General features: G+C 43.4%; 1 protein-coding gene across 2 annotated transcripts; it reads left to right on the forward strand.

Moving 5' to 3' along the window:
• The first annotated feature begins 880 nt into the window (after positions 1-880).
• LOC131286056 (phosphatidylinositol transfer protein alpha isoform) lies at positions 881-18,047 on the forward strand. Of its 2 annotated transcripts, none has more exons than XM_058314919.1 (9): positions 881-977; positions 2,073-2,333; positions 8,294-8,324; positions 13,446-13,557; positions 13,727-13,878; positions 16,427-16,504; positions 17,390-17,499; positions 17,564-17,743; positions 17,820-18,047. In XM_058314919.1, exons 2-9 carry the CDS (start codon positions 2,317-2,319, stop codon positions 17,956-17,958), a joined length of 819 nt encoding a protein of 272 aa, XP_058170902.1. In that variant the 5' UTR covers positions 881-977; positions 2,073-2,316; the 3' UTR covers positions 17,959-18,047. The 2 variants fall into 2 exon arrangements, with proteins under 2 accessions (XP_058170902.1, XP_058170903.1); XM_058314920.1 differs by having other exon boundaries at positions 2,098-2,333.
• The last annotated feature ends 664 nt before the right edge of the window (positions 18,048-18,711 follow it).

Here is an 18,711-nt window from a genome sequence, read left to right on the forward strand (position 1 = left end):
AATTCTTTTGCAAAGTCTGGCACCGGATTATTCGGAATGATCTCTTTTTTTGGTGAAGCCATCTGAAGTTTGGGTATGTATAATTGTAAACATTACATTGTATTATTTTTAATGGTTAACTTATGCAAAGTGAGGAAATCTTACCTTTCTTCAGTAGGAGCTAAAACTGAACGTAAGCAAATTGCGATTGCGTTATAAATAAATAAAAATTCGATGGAATTTTAATTTTGACATTCGTGTTTTGTGGCGCCAACCGAAAGAAAATATCTATCACTACTACATACATAAATCCCATGGTCCTCACCAACACATGCATAGATCTGGACTGCACGTTCTCACTCACACACGCTCATAAGCCCGGGGCTCAAACTCCTCAAAACTGCTCAAAACTCCTCAATTTTGTATGGGCAAAATCGAGGTGACACAAAATTAGGAGTTAGCATGCAAGTTTTTGCCTAGTGGGCTGTATCTCACAGCTTCTTACAAGTTTCAAGAAAGGTGAAAGAAACCCTGTAAAGCCGGTATAGCAGCTTGAGCGGCGTACGGAACTAGCGAGTGTAAACGTATATCGCACAAATGACAGCCCAAAGTGGTTCAGCGTTGCAGGTGGGACACTATTGAAGTTCTCTAAAATGGTGCTGGATATGCCTGTATCTTTCGTTTTCTGTAATTTTTATTTTTGCCTAATTTAAATGTTCTTGTTATGTATAACGACATTAAATAGCACCATCCGATTTGATCCATTTTGTTTGCGAATTCAGAGAATTGCGTTATATCTGACGCTCGCAGTAGAACGGTATGTGAGTCACAAGATGGAATTTTGAGACTCCGCGAGTTTTTGACATCTCTGAAAATCTGACACAATCAGTTCTATTGGTTCAACGATTCTGGTCGGTTCGATTTCGGTGGCGTGCAGCTCGGTCGTCGGTTCCGCACAATTTGGTGTGAATTGTTCGGACATTTTGTCGATAGAGAAGGTGATTTATGCGGTATTGGACATTTCTTCGCCCCGTTCTTTCCTCTGTCTCGCAGTTGAACGCGTGTCTTGGTCGCATTGGCGCTCGCCCCCCGCCTAGGGCGGATTCACATTGTCATAGCGAAAAGAAGGGTTACTTCTTGTAAAAGGAACCACCCACTCCAACACTAGCCGACACAACCGAATATCCTTCGAAATCCCGTGTGTAGAGCGTGAGTCACGCATTAGTGTCCACGAGGCTTATGTGAAGTACCTTTCCGGCAGCTTGGTTCGGATGTTTATCACTGTTCCGGGTGCGTCTCCTGTTCCACTATCCATCGGAAGTGTCTCCGCGGGTGCACGGAGCGTCAACATCAAGGCGACGTGTACTAACTGCTGACGACAGCAGCATGCCTTGCCAACATCAATTTTAGCAATAAAAGCACACAGAAACGACGGCATTCTCAAGTACACTGTGTGCGCTAACCTCTTCGCACGTTTCGCAAAGTCAAGATAGATAGAAAAGAGAGATTCCGAGTGGTATGTAGCGGGGTTGAAGAGATGAGTCAGGCAGCAGCATCATCAAAAACAGTCAAAGAAAGAAGGCCATCTGTTCTGTAAACGAGTTTGCCGAAAGCTTGTGTAATCCAACATCTCCCACCCACTCGTCGTGCAGATTTTCACGGAGTCGCCGTTCTTAGTAGGCCAAATGGACCTTGAAATGGATGCCCAAATGGTGCACCGCGGGGCAACGAGACATCCGGTTAATCTCGTAAGAGCAGCACACTCATGCAGCGCGAAAAGAGAAAGTGTGCATGTGAACACCAAGGGATAACGTAGGGATATGTTTCAAGGATTTAGTTTCCCCACCTGCCGTGGGGGGGGGGGGCCGCACCGTGGCCTCCGTTCATGAAGCATCCTGATAAAACGCTTTGGCGTTCTACCATGCCATAACATTGTTGATTCTTTGTTTAGTTTCATTATAGATTGGTTCAATTGCTTAGAATTATCTTTTTAATACAACAGAATCTAGTGTGTGATTCAAGATTGTAGTCTCAGCTTATGCGGCCCTGGCTTCACATTTTTACGTACCTTAATTGCAAATATTGATTTATAGCATCTGCATTCCTTTTCACGATCAGTGAGCTTCCGTTGCGTCGCATCGTGCTGCTTCCACCAATCTGCTCCATTCGATAGTGAACGAAAGTGTCAAAAGAATAAGTGAACAGCATTTCTGCAAGGATACCCAACACCTTGTATCAGTATCGGCCGGAAGGATAGCTGATTTTTGGGTTCAGTGTTAAACAAAAAGTAGCAAAACAACAACAGTGACAACGCTTTGACTGCGAGTGAAGTGCATAATGTTGATCAAAGAATTGTAAGTATTTAATTTTTTATATATATAATAGCCAGTTAAAATACACCCTTGCAACTCATAATATTCACAGTTAATGATCAATGTGGAGCCATTTAAAAATACCAAGCGTGTTGTTCCCATGTATTATTTCAACTAAGGCTGAAAAAATACTCCCTTATTTCCACTGTTCGCTTAAACTCCTAGCCGTTCTTACTAGTTGGAAGTTCCTTAGGCAACAAAACAAAAATTGATTTTTCACCGCCAATAGTTTGACACATGACTGCTGGGAGAACAGCAGAGAGTTTACAGGAGCTAAAGCGGTAAAGTGTTTGGTGAAGCGAAACATTGGGTTTAATGGACAGGACGGGAAAGGAATCCTGGAAAACTCCCCATTGTCAAGAACGAAAATTATCCTACGAAAGAATTGGTGACGTACAATTCTTGCAATTGTAACTTGACAGATCAGCTTGGAGCTGGTGAGTGAAAGAGAGAGAGAGTCTTCTCGGGCGAGAGCGACACGCCGCAACCTCCTCAAATTTTCTCACTATAAGTGAGAATGAGATATTGTTAATTGTTTTGTTGATTTTTGCAGTTTGCTAGAGGTTTTAAAAATTCAATCTGTTTTGTTGATTGGTTTTGGTGGAAATTGGTTGATTTTCTATTGTTGTATTAAATTAATATTTACTAGCAGAGGAGACATTACTTTAATTTTTGTTTTGTTCTCTTTTTTTCCTGTTTCCATGAGGAGTTGTCCCAAAAAGTGCTCCAAGGCTAAGTTTGGGGCTTTTCTATGAAATGTATCGAACCTTAAGATCTGTATCATGTTTTTGCGCACATTCCGCGTATGCCTTCAATGTTAAACCGGTCACAAGAAAACGGCCCCTTCTCACGCTAATCATCCGTTCGACCGCACATTATTGTGGCCTCTTTTTACGGTGCCCATTGATTGGCATGGTCGATTGCACAGTGGGTGAATGAATGGTTAATTCCTGATCGAAAGTCTTGGCAGTTGTGATTTACTTTCATTTCTTATTCATGTCCTGAAGAGGGGAACTTTTTTGCAATTTTTGCACTGGAGTGGGTGGCATAGTTTTAACAATGCCATAGTTTCGACAATTATAAAGAAACATAAAAAGTTTCTGATTGCTCACGGGGTTTTGATGACTGATCCCGTTGGAAGGCGCATAATAGACATTAATTGGTGACACGAGTAATCGAACCAATAATCCCGCACACACTTGCACGGTATCGGTGTCAAGGTTGACGTTATCATTGATTCACAAGCAAATGCAATTTTGCAACACGCCGGCCTCAGAAGGGTATACCATCGCAAGGACGGATGATGGTGAAGAACGAGACTGTGGGATTGTTTATCCCGTGTTGGAGCATTTTTTGGCAAGGAGACAATTTTTCTCCGTTCAATTTTATGCACGAACTATGGCACCAATTAATTTGATTGATTTTTTATCGTAATTGTATGTAGTTGCAAGTGCATTGTCCCTTTCTATCTGTTTTGTTCAAATTGACCTCTAACAAAATTTTTTTGTACATTTTTGCCATTTTTACAAGAATAGTTTAAAAAAGCTTTCCGACTCGTATGAAGCAAACAGGTTAGATTACAGGTTTCATTTTGGTACTTACAATCTCTTGCGAAACGTTATCGACCCCAGTAGATTATTGAGTGATGTGAGCTTCTGTTATCTTTCGTCCAAATATGGTCGTTAGTACGTTTGCCAACGTGTAGCACATGTGTGAAAGCGAAACAGACATAAGAAAAGCATAAAATGACTCAGCAGACACCAATTCCAAGTCCTACTTTGCGTTTTCTCCAAATAGCCTCGATTATGTGTTTAAGAATTTTATAAATTTTATTAAACAACTATGAACCTGCGGCATATGATTTTTGTGATCAATAACACAACACGAATAGTCCAGTACGAATTTATGTTACTATTTAAGGAAAAGGGGCAATCATAGGTGCTTCTTATCAAACAGGTTCAACAGACCAGCAAATTTTTACCGTCATTCGCGATAACTCTTGAACCAAATCGATCGGAGGAGCTCAGTTCGTTCCGGTTGCGTGGCTCAACGATGGAAGGGCTTATCTTCCTTAGGGAATCCATCGTTGATAAGTGCTTGATTTGAACTAAAACGTAAGGAAAGCTAGTTCCGAAAGAGTGAAACGAGCAACGTTAAACGTTTTCGACTCATAACACTATAACAAATATTAAAATTGAATGTGTTACTAAAATGTCGTTTGAAAGCGATTTTCTCTAGCTGTTGCCGACGCTGTTCAATGCGGTTGGGCTTATGTTCCACGTGTACAGATCTTAATTAAACAATGTAATCGTATGTAAGGCACCGCCATCGAATGCTTCGCAAGTAAATATCAAACAATAAACTGGCCAACTGAAGGCGGCAGTTCGATTTTCGATTTAGATTCGTTGGATAGAGGAGTGGTTGTTCAGACGCGCCCACATGCTCATTTGTCGCCTGATTAGAAGGAAGAAGAAAATGGAATCGTCGGTCGGTGGTTGATAAGCCGGATCCGTCTTTCACGCTTCCGTCAGCTGACAAAAATAAGCGGTCGAGTTTCGTTTCGGGGCGGGAGATTCAAGAATCGAAAATTCCCTTTCCCTGTTGACGGTCGGGAATGTAATTGGCGCCCGCTGGTGGAATAGAACTAAATGACCCTCATTAGACATTAATCATGGGCTGGGAATATCACTTCATAACTCGCCGGGATACTGGATGCGAATGGTCTCATCGATGGTGGTTTGTATTGATGAATGCCTGCACGCGGTTTTTAATATCATCAATATTTCAAATAACATTATTATACCCCTCCATGATCGAGATCTTATCATTCTACCACTAATCATTTTTGGTCCATTTTGTTCCTCCACTCTTAGTCAGAAGAAAGAGAGGGTGAACTGCAAACAGTATCCGTGTTCTGTTTAATCATGCATGAGTTAAGAATCGCTAACCAGAGTCAGCGTGCGAGATCGGATACTCGAACCGTGGCTGGCTGGTTCTGAGAAGGTTAATGGGTTCGGTTGCCTCCGAGGCCCCTTATTTGCATATAGAACCTACCTACTACTAATCATTGGCGTGCGAGACTCCCTCCAAGACGATCGTTCCATGACCGGATATCACTTATTCAATGATAGACGTTACGTCTTTGAACTGCTGAGCGAATGATGGATCTATGCCGGCCAGATACTTGGTCGTGGCACCGATTAATCATCGTTTTATAACAGTGTTGGTGAACCGTGCCAAAAGTGAAGCAAATGGCAGTTTGACCATTTTTTTAAGTTTTCCAAATGATGAATATATTTTGACAACTAAAGAAAACAAAACAATGTTTCATTTTTGTAGGTGCTTTTGCCAAAATTTAAATTTTATGATTTAGTACTGTTATGTCCCTCTTTGTTGGCATTTTCTAATAGAAATTAAACCAAACTGAGAACCTATTCATCTCGTTTAACATTTGAACCGCCATCATTGAAGGTTGACTGGTTTAAAATGACCTTGTAAGTCGTGTGTCCACATGTCTTTAATTACATTTAACGTTTCCCCGTATAGTGCAATGATACATTCGCAGGCCTACGTATCCTATGGTAGTTGAATAGACCAAAAGGCCCTGACAACAACAACCTGCGTATGTGAAACACTTCTTTAGACGAGCAACGGGCAATCATTCTCGGCGAATAAGATGAACCAACCATTCGGCCGTTTGGCTTTGGCATACATTCAAAGTGCGAATAACATCAACATTTCCATGATGGAAAACGGTCGGCAATAAAGTGCGAAGGACGTCACGAGTGGCGAGAGAGAAAGGTGCAAAAACTCTCCGCCAGTCTTTTATTTTTAACTATTAGTGTGGACTTACTTTACTGCCTTAGATGAAATTGCTGCATTTGGAAGCATTAGTTTCTTTTTGAGACTTGCGATGGCGAAATACAGCAACGCAAAGTGGTTTACGAAGGTTGAATGAAAAGAAAAAACAAAGTAATGAGTCGAACACCCGCAAGTAGTTCTACATAGGAAATCCCTATATTAAGCTTTTGTGGCTGTAGGGGCCAGCGTGTGAATGCAATTACTATCCGGACGATATGATCAAACGCACAGGAAAACCAAAACACAATCAACTAATTACAAACCCTCTTAGTTTAGTTCCCATGGACCGTTGAGTAGTTTTTCGAAACATGTTCCTCTTGTGTCTAGCTATGGGCATTTCGATAGGTTTTACATGATTTGGTTGTTTGCGCGCAATAAGTTAGGTTTTATCATTTTATTTATATTATCTTTTGGTTATTCACAATTTTTCCTAAATCGAAGCATTGCTGTTTACACAAGTCAGTCACAAGTTTTCAACATACTTGCCCCGGAAGCTCTGGACGATGTAGTGTTGCGCAACGAGCAGCCCTTCCGTAAAGCTATCAGATAGAAACGATAAAATGCGATAACGCGAACATATCGCACCATAAAGTAGTGAATCCCTTGTAGCTCTCGTTTCTCGGCACCGAAACCTTATCAGCGCGCTCAGCGAAAGAATGTTATCTTTATGCTTGGCCGAACGCGCGCCCGGCCTCGATGACTTTCGGTTTCACAGTTGGCGGATAGTTGGCGTTCGGAAACGAAAATGGCTTCTTCGGGCCAACTTTTCGAACCACCAATAATCGCAACTCATTATTGACACTCCGACACGTTGCACAGTCGTATCGGTTGAACCGGCGCCCTTGAAGTCGAGGTAATTGTCCGCTGTTGTTATCACATCTGCGTAAATAATGGCGTGTTGTAAACCGCTGCAAGCTATACCTCCTGCTGCTCCCTCTTTTCAATGAAGCTCTTTATTGATTTCGCAGCGAACGCGAAAAGGGTTCGCCCCAATCATGTCCTTAATTCGATTCTGATACTTAACCTACTTTCCACCGCCCTTAAAACATGAGTGCCAAGCGATCGGTACCCGGAAGAGGAAGTGGGAACATTTAGTAGCAGAAAATCGACAGCTAATACAATTAAAACCAACTACTAGTTGGTCGTTTGGTGAGAAGGGGAGAGGTATTACCAAACCGTCTGATGCTGTCTCTTGATTTTTCATTCCTTTCCATCGTCCTTACAAGCTCTTCCTTCAGCATCATCATCGCGTCACAAGCACGTGCTGGGCTGATGTTTATTCTTCCTCTTCGCAAGGAAGGCTCGAGACTGCCGGCTTTGTGAGATAATCGTCTCGTTCAAGCAGTTCACCGCTCACTCGCTCACTTCGTGGCAAATGTTCACTCCTAGCCAGTGAGCAACAATTCTCACAGTCACAGGATAGTGCCAGAAAGGATGCCAACGCCAGTGTCAAAAAGGATGCGAGGGCCGGCGGAATTGTTCACACTCTTCTCTGACTGTTAGTAGTGTAACTTTAGTAGCTCTCTCTCTCTCTCTCTCTCTCTCTCTCTCTCTTTCGTCTCGCTCCACGTGTTTAAGCGTTCCAGCATAAAATTCTTACCGCGCTCAGAATGGTTCTGGAGAACCGCCGCTGTGTGTTGTGTTATGTAATGCTTCAAACTTTGCTACGCTTTTGCTTTCTTATTCTTCCCTGCCCTCTCATCATCAAACACTGTCGTCATTTATGCATTTTATCGCAGCTTTTAATGGAGATCCAAACAAATAAATAAACCATTTTCGTTCGATGTTGGGAAGGTTACTTATGGGAAAAAAAGGATTTAAAAATATCTCAAAGCATGCCTTGCGATAATTCATTCCATTTCTTCAACACCCATATTCCTCCATCATGCAAATCAACTCTTTTTGATTTGATTTTGTATGACAGACATTTGGTTTGCTTCCCTCCAACCTAATTATTTAAACAAGCAAACCAAGAACTTGTCCACGGCGAAACGTTTGCCCCGCTGCTTGCTGCTACCTACCGCCCAGCCGACACCGACACTAATTACCGATTTGTGTTATCTTTTCCCTTCTCGTTACAGTCGAGTTACCCTGCCACTGACGGTCGAGGAGGTAAGCGTCACTTAACATCGTTTTTCCAGCCGATAGACATGAAAGCGCCCGATTTAAACACAAAAATCCTCACGAATCCCCGGGCCACATCTGCCAACCGCAAGAGTAGGGGGGCACTTCGCACAGAAGCACGCATTCTTCCAACCCACGCACCAGCTCGGATCACCGGATCGTTGTAACACGTTCCGGTTTAGGAAGGGACCCCATGCCGAAAAAGAGTATCCTTACACGCTGGTTCGTTAGCTCCTTGGTGGAGCTCCAGCGGTGGAGCCACAGAAGACGTCGCCACACTGTTTGTCCCACGTCCAAAAAAAAAGCCTGAAGGGAGGGATTTGTTTTCGTAGCATGCCGATGACATGTTGGAGCTTTTTGTTGCAACCCAATTAAGGGTTTATGGTTAAAAGTTCAATGGAATTGAAGATACATACGTAAACCAGTTACGCGCCAGGGGTTTATGGTAACAACGTGACCAAGTTTAACTGCTGCAAAGTTCTTGAATACGAACGAATATCTTCGTTTGGTTTGATGCTAGTCCAAATTGCGTTGCAATGAAACAAATTCTTCAAAAAAGGATTGCCTTCAACCACCACCTCCAGAGAACTGGGCGATCGTTAGGATCGTTTTTATTCGAACGCCTCCGGTCGGTAATTATTATATTGTCTCATGTAATGAAGAAGAAAATGCCAACGTGTTGCGGCGAAAGACCATCGGATCGAACATTTTCCATAAATTCACCTTTTAGAATTCATGGTAAAGGCGCAAATATTCATCGGGAAACCCTCCACACACCTCGTGAGCACTTAATCCTAGAAGTTAGTCCTAGCTCTTCTCTTTGGCAGGCACACATTTGGTGTGGGTAGAAATAGGAAAAATGATACTTATGTAATCACGCTTTTTGACAGTTTAGAAAAGATGCCTTTAGGTGGAAATGAAAATCACCCTTACGGGGGAAGAATGAATATGCAAAATAATGTTTCTTCCAAAAGCCATACCCATTTTGGCACACTTGTAGTGAAAGTATTCGATAAAAGAAACCGTGTGTTTGTGTGCATGTTTTTTTAATCAACCGCTCCGTCAGCACTGTTTCTGATCGGGCTCAAGGTTCCTCTCATTTCGGAAACTTTATTACTCACCATCATTCATTGTCGTTTTCTCCCTCTGCGTGGGGGCAACCATTCTGTTTATGGATGAAAATGGGGGGAAAAGTATAGAAAAACGAAGAAAAAAAAACAATGAAACTACTGTTTCCATACGTCTGTGACGATCTTGGAGAGCTGCAAAGAATAAAAAAACGTAACTTCGGGGTAACTGATATCGGTACTGGGTGGGAGCTACCAATATTAACAGGATTCAAATCGGATCATTCACACACACCCACACTGTGGTGGTTTTTTGCAAGCCGGGAAAACTTCTCGGTTCGGTGCTTATCTGGAAGTTGGTTTAGCAAGAATACGAAGGACTTCTCGTCGCAGATCACTTTCCTTCGTTGCACGATAAACATTAAATATTCAACATCGAGAAATTTGTTACATGCAATGAACAAGAAGGGCGGGCAAGGCGAAAGCAAAAACCAGAAAGCAATCTCGCACCTACAACGGGCAACAAACTGAACCACGGTAACCCGTGCAAAACCATGAATGAATGCCGGGGATCGGTGACGCAGGAGATTCACGTGGATTCCACGGTTACGGTAGCATCATTCGTTTGCTGGAAATCTCTTTCGCAGCATTGGAGCCATGAGGAAAAATGGGGTGAGCTACCGTAAGGCTCGGTAAGTCGTAAATCCTTTGCTGGAGGGGGGAGGCGAGGTTGAAAGCGATATTCTCTTCAAATAGAATGATGAATAATTGCTCTTCGCTTGAGTCTGTGTTGATATAGAAACACAGATTTTCTTTTTATTGCCAACCTCTCAAGAAGCGGTTCGCTAAAGGACACTCCAACGCCGATAAAGGTCGGTTTGGAAAGCACGAATCCTTGGAAGTAAAAAGAACGCCGGTATATAACGATTTCCATTTGGTTTGAATGGTCATCATCATTTGCATAGAAAAATCAATAACACTCGCCAAATTCTCCCCATTTTCGCAAGAAATTGCGATTAGCTTATTGAAATAAGTAGTGTGACTGTGCTTGTGTATTTTTTGCCAGTTGAATAAAATCATTCGTACTCTACCTGGCCAACCTTTTGCCATCTGTAATTGACCACAACACTAATTCGCCCTGGAACGTACATTTTGGATTTCCAATAATAAAGTCCTTTAGGAATCACGTTTGCTCGTCCGCCCAATGCATGTTTGGGTCCCGATGGCCTTCTCACGGCTAAAGCAAAACGGTGTGGCAAATTTAAAAAACCCACACACAGGATAACCTCTCCTTCCAGTCGTGGAAATGTTGTCGCGTGTGAGACGACTGCTCAGCCGACCCGACCCGACCCGGTTAGTTGTAGTTGTGATTTGTCTATAAATACCACGTTTCCAGGATGGCTTCAGGATGGGTGTAAATCATGGTCGGGGGGGTCTTTTATGCTCTGCTTGGTTTCGTGGTTGTTGATGTTGGTGGTCAGTTTGTTGGCCGTGTGTCGCCATCGAACCCCAAACCAACCACGATGCGGCACTTGACGTTGGTGTAGGTATGGAAAACGTGTTGGAAATGAACCATCGCCCGCTCGCCCGATCGTGTTCTCTCTTACGTCACTGAAACGGAACGAAAGGCTCGAGGAATGGCCAGAAATAATAAAAAGTAAACACCGTACGTCGTGGACTTTTCCGCTGCCTAACATTCATGGGAACCGCATCGTAATCGAGTCTCGTGGGTGAAGATGAAGTAAATGATTCCGAGATCGCGATTGTTGAGCAAGGAAGCATAATCTGTTCCTCCGTTCGTCATACAACTATGATGATGATGATGATGGCTGTATCGATTATTTCACCTCAACCTTTGGCGCATAGTTTTATTTTTAGAAAGCGTATTAACTGTACGACTTAACTAACACCTTGAAGGCAGTTATCATGTGCTGTTTACCGAACAAAAATCTAAATAGAAAGAAGATTGGGTTTGTTTCTATGAAAAAAACAAAACTACGCACACCTATAATTTCTTTTCCAACCCCGAATTCGGGCCTTTTCCCAGTCCCCCCCAGCCGACTAACCGCGTCGAAAAACCAATTGCTACCGAAGGGAAGCATCCATCGGCGGGGGCCGGAAATTGGGTGGAGAAAAAGATCCCATTACCTTGCACCGACACGAGGACACGCAGAAGCGGTTGCCAATAACGCGGCCACCGTGACGGCGACACCGTTCTCCAATTTCCAATTCCAATTGGATGAAATTGACGTTTGCCAATATTGTGCAAAATTTAATGGACAGTGTTTTTATCTTCGCTCCTCGTGCAGAACTACCCGGTGGTTGGGGATTGATTTTAAAGGCTCGTTTTATCGAGTCCAAAAAGATTATAAGCTGTACGTTCCTGAAGTCGCTCGATGGGCTATATTTCTTTCGCACTCCTACGTAATCTTTCCCCAAAATAAGTGCACTCGGAAAGTTTTTCGTCACGTCAGCACGAAGACTATGGTGTATTATTCTTCATCTCACCATGCCCTGCGATGGAAGGAAGTTAAATCTGTTTAATTTAAATTTGAAATCCGACCTTTACCTTTTGCTCTGCTTGAGACCACCTTTGCGCTTGTCACGTTTCACATTCGATCTTGCATGGGACTACCGTTCTGCCCTGGCGGGTGGTGAGTGAGTTTTCCCGAAGGGAGAGAAAAATGAAACAAGTTGTAACGGAAGTGGCGCCCTTTGGATGTACGCAAACTCGCAACAGCAGAATTCACAAGTTGTTTTTTCCATCTTAAAAAACAAATCAAACTTTGTTCCACCTGCTGGGCAATCTATTCGCTTCCCGCTGGCCTGCAGTTGATAGGGTGAAATTGAAAAGGAAAAACTATAAACAGCTGGTTGAGCTGGAAGAGCTGGGAGTTGGGGTTTTTAACTAACGTTTCGTTCCGGAAAAAGCACATTCCTCAACTATCCTTTCCCTTTCACGTTGGTCGAACCCGTGCATGCAAATAATGAATGTAAAGTTGATCGTTGCGCTTTTCCCAAAGCACCATAGGTTGGAGAGACGTAACTAATGCTGAACTTTGGCTCCATTGAAATCAATCTCGGAGGAGGATGTCACACACAGCAACCCATGGATGGTTGAAGATGGCAATGTTCGTAGGAAAAATCATACGGGTAGCATTCATAATATTTCATTTTTCCTGTGAGATTGTGCACTTCCGCTAAAGCTATGCGGATGTTAATTTTAAGCTTGTTTTTATCTCAGTATCTCCGTCAGGAATTTTAGAACAATTTTCTAAACACAAAAAAGGACGTGAAGGATAAAATGATCTCTTTTAAAACCCTTTTTAAACGCTAAAATAAAACAGCTCGATTGGCCCTTTCGTCTTTCCCCAAAGAACGGGCCGCAAGTGTTCTGTTTGCCAAATGTCCTTCCAATAAAGCAAACAAGAAACACTTAAAAAGCAAGTCCACTGTTGCAAAAGAAAAACTTAACGTTGACCTTTGGAAAAAGTATGAAACAACAACCCAAGGTACGAGTATAAAGTATTCTCTTTCATAGACGTGTCGTGTCCCCCTTTCGGTTTGCACTTAGTTAGGTGGATCCTCGTCCTCGTTTTTTCGTTGCGTTTCCCTTCCCGTTCGACCAACCCACGGCCGCAGGAAAGTTTTCCTTTTTAATAGGAATCCGACCGGAGGTTGGCGGACGATATTCACACTTCATTTGATAATTTTTCGTAAATCAAGTGTTTCGTGATAGATGAGGGTGTCGGTGGGCGTTGTTATAGGGATGGAATGGAAGGATCATGCGGTGGGTGATTTATGGTGGGTTCTTTTTTTGTCCTACCCCTCGAAAAACTAAGGCGCGCCGGAAGAAGTGTCTGAATTGCAATTGTAGGCCTTCCGGGCGAGAAGACTTTCAAGAGGAGATGTTTTGCGCGTTGGAGAGGTTTTTTTTTGTGTTTGATGTGTGCTGGTTTCAAAACAGCGGTATCGGGAGGAGTGTATTTAGTAAGTTTTCTAACAAAATTCTTTGTTTCTTTCTCACTTTTCTCTACCGTAGTACCAAGTTGCACAGTTGTACTGCGTGGCGGAAGTTTCCAAAAATGAAACCGGAGGCGGTGAAGGCATCGAGGTGCTGAAAAATGAACCTTTCGACAACTACCCACTGCTGGGTAAGAACCCGGCGAGGCCCAACCTGACGCACGAACCGTGTGCAATATAATTATGATGTTTTTCTCTCGTTCCATCGCACAAATCCGGCGGTTCCGTTCGTGGCTTCCGTTCATCATGAAATCTTCACAACCCTCCGCGACAACTGACCATCGCCACAAACATCCGCAGGAGGAAAGTACAACTCTGGCCAGTATACGTACAAAATTTACCATCTGGCCTCGAAGGTACCGGCCTTCATCCGGCTGCTCGCCCCAAAGGGATCGCTGGAGGTGCACGAGGAAGCCTGGAACGCATATCCGTACTGCCGGACAGTCATCACCGTAAGTCATTCGTTCGATCGTTCGGTGCCGCCCGATGTCCCGGCCTAGCGACAAACTGAAAACGAAGTTGTTGTGCCGTCGATCGTGCACGGTTCGTGAGCGTCTCATTTCCAAATTCCAACGAATTCCCAACACGTGTCTTCATTGCGTGGACACATGCGTGAAGAGCGAAACTCATGGGAAACATACATTCAGGCACAAACTTTACTGGGTTGACCTTTTTAAACCATTTTTAGGGAAACTTTTTTTGACAACTAAAAAGATAATTTAACAAAGCAGGCGGGAGCTTGTCAAAACTACCGAAATTCAAACTGTAATGGCCTTATCACACTGGTCACCAATGGTGGCTTTGCAAAGCCACCTAACTATCAAAATTTAGTTTTGGCATCCAGTTTGACACAATGGTGCCTCTTGGTAGTGTGATAAGGCAGGCCACCTGGGAGTGGGAGTTTATATAATTCACTTTCGGTTCATGCGGTTTTCGGCAGTTTAAGATCAAAATACCGAAATTTTATAATCTTATTATGCTTATAATTGATTATTAACAAAATTAAAAAACATGAATCACTTTCAAATCAAGCTTAACATGCCAGATACACCAAACTCCACACAATGACAGCTCGGTGATACGGGCAAGCTCATTCACCAACGGACCCCCAGCCACTCCAATGTCATTCGTTTCCGATGGTCGTTTGACAATCCAGTGCTTTTTCCATGCCACCATTGGTGACCAGTGTGATAAGGCCATAACAGCTAATTTCAAAGGAGCAGCATTTTGTTTATTTTGTCATGCGAGATATAACATTGGTAAACACACAAACACAAACATATGAATGCCATATGTGGACATTTTTATTGATCTTTCCACACCACCAGGACACTTTAATAACGGTCAAGTGGAAGCGTTCCGATTCCTAACGAATCACCGAAATTAATTTTTGATACCATCTTCAACCCAAATGCGCGTGCAGCAATAGAGATGATGATGATGACGACGATGATGATGGTAATTCCGATCAACGTTGTCCTCGTCCTGGATTAGTACCTTTTTTTTAGCAGGTTCCGGATGTTCCGGAAATTGATAAAATGATTGTGTGCCTTTGTGTGTCGGTTACGATTTCGCTTTGGATGGAACACCTTTCGGGCCTATTATTACCACCAATGGACGTTCCTTCTCCAAGGACTACCTCCGTTATCATGCCCCGTCCTTTACGTTTGGGCTATTTTTAATTCGTAACCCGTGCAACACACGTCGAAAGGGCGAATGAACTGTGTTTGTGTGTCCGTGCAGAAAATAGATCCAACTTGACTCCATCGTAACTTTGCATGACCCATTGCGACAACCCATGGGAGGGTTTTCCAGCGTCGTCGTCAGTCAACGATCCTTATATTGAATAGTGAATAATTAAACCATCGCCTCCCCGTAGAACCCGAATTGGATGAAGGAAAAGATGACCATCATGATCGAGACGTACAGTATCGATGGTGACGACGATCTCGAGAACGTAAGTGGCAAAGGATGTGGTGTGGAACTAATGTATGTTTGTTTCGTTTTTTTTCTCTGCTCTTTTTTTCTATGTATGCCTACCAAAATGTATCCCCTATTCCACTTTCTTCCCCCCCCCCCCCCCCCCCCCACGTTCACTCCCTGTCCCGTTGGACGATTTTGGATATGATTTTTGGATTGTTGTTATTTGGTTTGCTTGTTTGGTTCGTTTTTTTTTCATTTTGTGTTACCCTCCCAATTCCACATTCCTCTCCATATTCCCATTTCTGGGATTTTGTTTCCGTTCCGCTCCCGTTAAACAATCTCTTTCCATGCTGCTACCTGGCGGAACCTTGCTCTAATTGCTGGAAACACACTGCGCTGAAAAATTAATCCTAACTTTTAAACCAATCCACGAACGAACGAACAAAAAACAACACATCCCGGAAAATGTCCAACGAACACAACGTAATGTTCTTCGACACTCCTTCGGCGGTTAATGGTTACATGTAAAACAAAACAAACCTACTTGTGTGTATATGTCCTGTTGTATATGCCCTGTGAATCGACACCGGAACCTGCTCTCGCTGCTGGATTTGCCTGCACCCCCCTTCCCGCTGGCACACGGAATCCTTTCAAATCGATCCCTAAACGTTGATCATTAAACGGCTCACACAACCTCTCACAATGGCACTTGGTGGTTCTTCGATGCCAATCGAATTACCGGCATGCCTCCAACCGGTCCTCCAACATACACACCCACCTTCCACGCAACCCGCCACCAACCGTCCATCGCTGGCACACTGATGGATTCGCTTCGAATATTGCAACCACAAACGACAACCCATCGTCAACCTACGTTTGCGTGGCCGCTTTCGTTCATCCTTGCTGTGGAATATCAAACCACGGGTATATCACGCCACCGCAAACTCCTTCTGTACATGCCAACCACTTCCTTTTTCCCTTCGCTCACTCCACTCCACAACATGCCCCAACACTGGGGTCGCCAACACTGCCAACATCACTACCGCGCGCGCGCTTACCACTTCCCAATGGCTGCAGAATCCCGGCTACATGAAGGATAATTTCATCATCTGCATCGAATCATTACACGTCGCCGATGCCGGCGATCAGCCTAATGTGAGTGTATTTTCGGCCCCGCATATGGTGTTTTCGCACCAAAAATCGAAACCATCCCGAGAAAACCCAGTCAGGAGTATAGTTTTAAGTGGGGAATATTCTAAGTGTAATTCTAATCGGGGGAAACGCTTTTGCTATATATTTCACGAAACTGCCTCACCTAGCACTAGAAACACTAGCATTCGAGATGAACAGTTTTATTAAATCCTTATGTAAGACATTCGGTAATGTGGGTATTTCTTTAGAACTTTTTGTCTATATGAGATGTTTATATTTCACCTTATGCTTGCATATATTATTTTAAGAACTGAAATCAGGTCCTGGGACTCAGAAAATCTGTTATTCTTTAAAATAATCTTCTTGGTGTAATTGTACGAGACAATCAAATCTTTTAAATTTTAATCTTAACAATTCTAGAGATCAACAAAAAATCTCACCTAGCAAACATGCGTCATTCCCTTGCTAATACTTAAATTGCTCCTTCAACGTTGTGACGTCATTTTATATATCTTTTTTTTTTTTATCCCCCGTATCTGCTTTGACCATTTTATTGTTCACACTTACTCGAGCCTCTCCAACTCATAGTTTATTGCTTGCTTTGATGCGGTGCATTCCCATCCGGTTGCTTTATCGTCATAACAACATATCGTCGTTAGCAAAATTAATAAAACAACATTTAAACCCATTTACGAAATAGAACCGGAACCTCTCCTCCACGTGGTTTCAATTATTAACAGTTTTCTGTTTTACTTCTTCTTGTACACTATGCTGTTCTCCGTTGGTGTCGCTATCAACCGAAACAAACAAAAACACCCCCGTAATATTGCTGTAAATCTGCCATTCGTGTACACCTTTTTTGTTGCTTCGAATATGCGAATACGAAAGGCCCACGAGCTGACCCCGGAGAAGCTGAAGCAGCGTGATGTGGTCCACATCGACATCGCCAACGATCCCGTCACGCAGGCGGACTACAAAGAAACGGAGGATCCTACGAAGTAAGTTCCAACCCCATCCGCAACAACTGTGCAACAATACTAAAAGTTTCCCGACCTTCTTCAGGTTCAAGTCGAAGAAAACTGGTCGCGGTCCGCTGGTCGGCCCAGAATGGAAGAAGAAGGTATCGCCGGTCATGACCTGCTACAAGCTGGTCACGTGTGAGTTCAAATGGTTCGGGCTACAGTCGAGAATAGAAAGCTTCATCCAGAAGTCGGAACGGAGGCTGTTCACCATATTCCACCGGTAAGGGGAAGGGTTTGTCTGGTCAGTAGTTTGTCGCCCTAAACGCACCCCTGTTGTTTATTTGGTGACTTTGCAGACAAGTCTTCTGTTGGATGGATAGCTGGCACGGGCTAACAATGCAGGACATCCGTGAGCTGGAAGACAAAACCAAAGAGGAGCTGGACAAGCAGCGCCACCTCGGTGAAGTGCGCGGAATGCGGGCTGAAACCGACTAAGCTTACCAGCCGGCCACCCTGTATCAAGTAGACAGCTGTGAGAAAGCAACGAGCGCCAGGGATGAGTTGTTTGGGGCTGCAAGTGAGACGGATGGGTGGTTCAACAACCCGACCAACCGTTCTCATTTCGTCTCCGGAATAAATGGAAAAATATGGGAGGAGGTGTTTTGCGTGAAGGAGGCGGTCGTTTGTTTATATGTTTTTTTTCTTGGTTTTCCTCGTAAGTTACTTTATTTTTTTTTTTCATCTAAGGTGATTTAACCGCAAGCGACAACTGGAAAGGTTATGTGTGTGGTGTGGTGTAAGAGGCAAAACAAAACAAAACAGAACTAATAGTGGGACAAACAAGAGCAAGATGACGATCGCAAGACAACCGGGCGGCAGTCAAAGGACGAGGCGCAAAGTGTATTAACATGTAAGGTGAAATGTAGCGAGAACATTAAATGTGTGTGCAGAAAAAGGAAGGGAAGAACTAACATTCGCAATAGCAATGGTAATACTAACGAAGGAAATAAAAGGAAAAAACATTTGCAATAACCAATAAAAAAAAGCGGGAAAACATTGTCCAAGTATGATGGAGAGCAAACAAACGATAAAATGTGATGTTTGAATGTGCGGGAGCGCGGAAAAAGGGTAAAATCATAGGCGAAGCATTAAATAGGGACACAATTCCAATTCTTCTAATAGAAAACCCCACAATACGGTCGGGCGGGAGTGCACTGCTCGGGATCACTCGCACACACCGTAAACCGA

The sequence above is a fragment of the Anopheles ziemanni genome, chromosome 3 (genome assembly GCF_943734765.1).
Source record: "Anopheles ziemanni chromosome 3, idAnoZiCoDA_A2_x.2, whole genome shotgun sequence".
NCBI classification, from domain to species: domain Eukaryota; kingdom Metazoa; phylum Arthropoda; class Insecta; order Diptera; family Culicidae; genus Anopheles; species Anopheles ziemanni.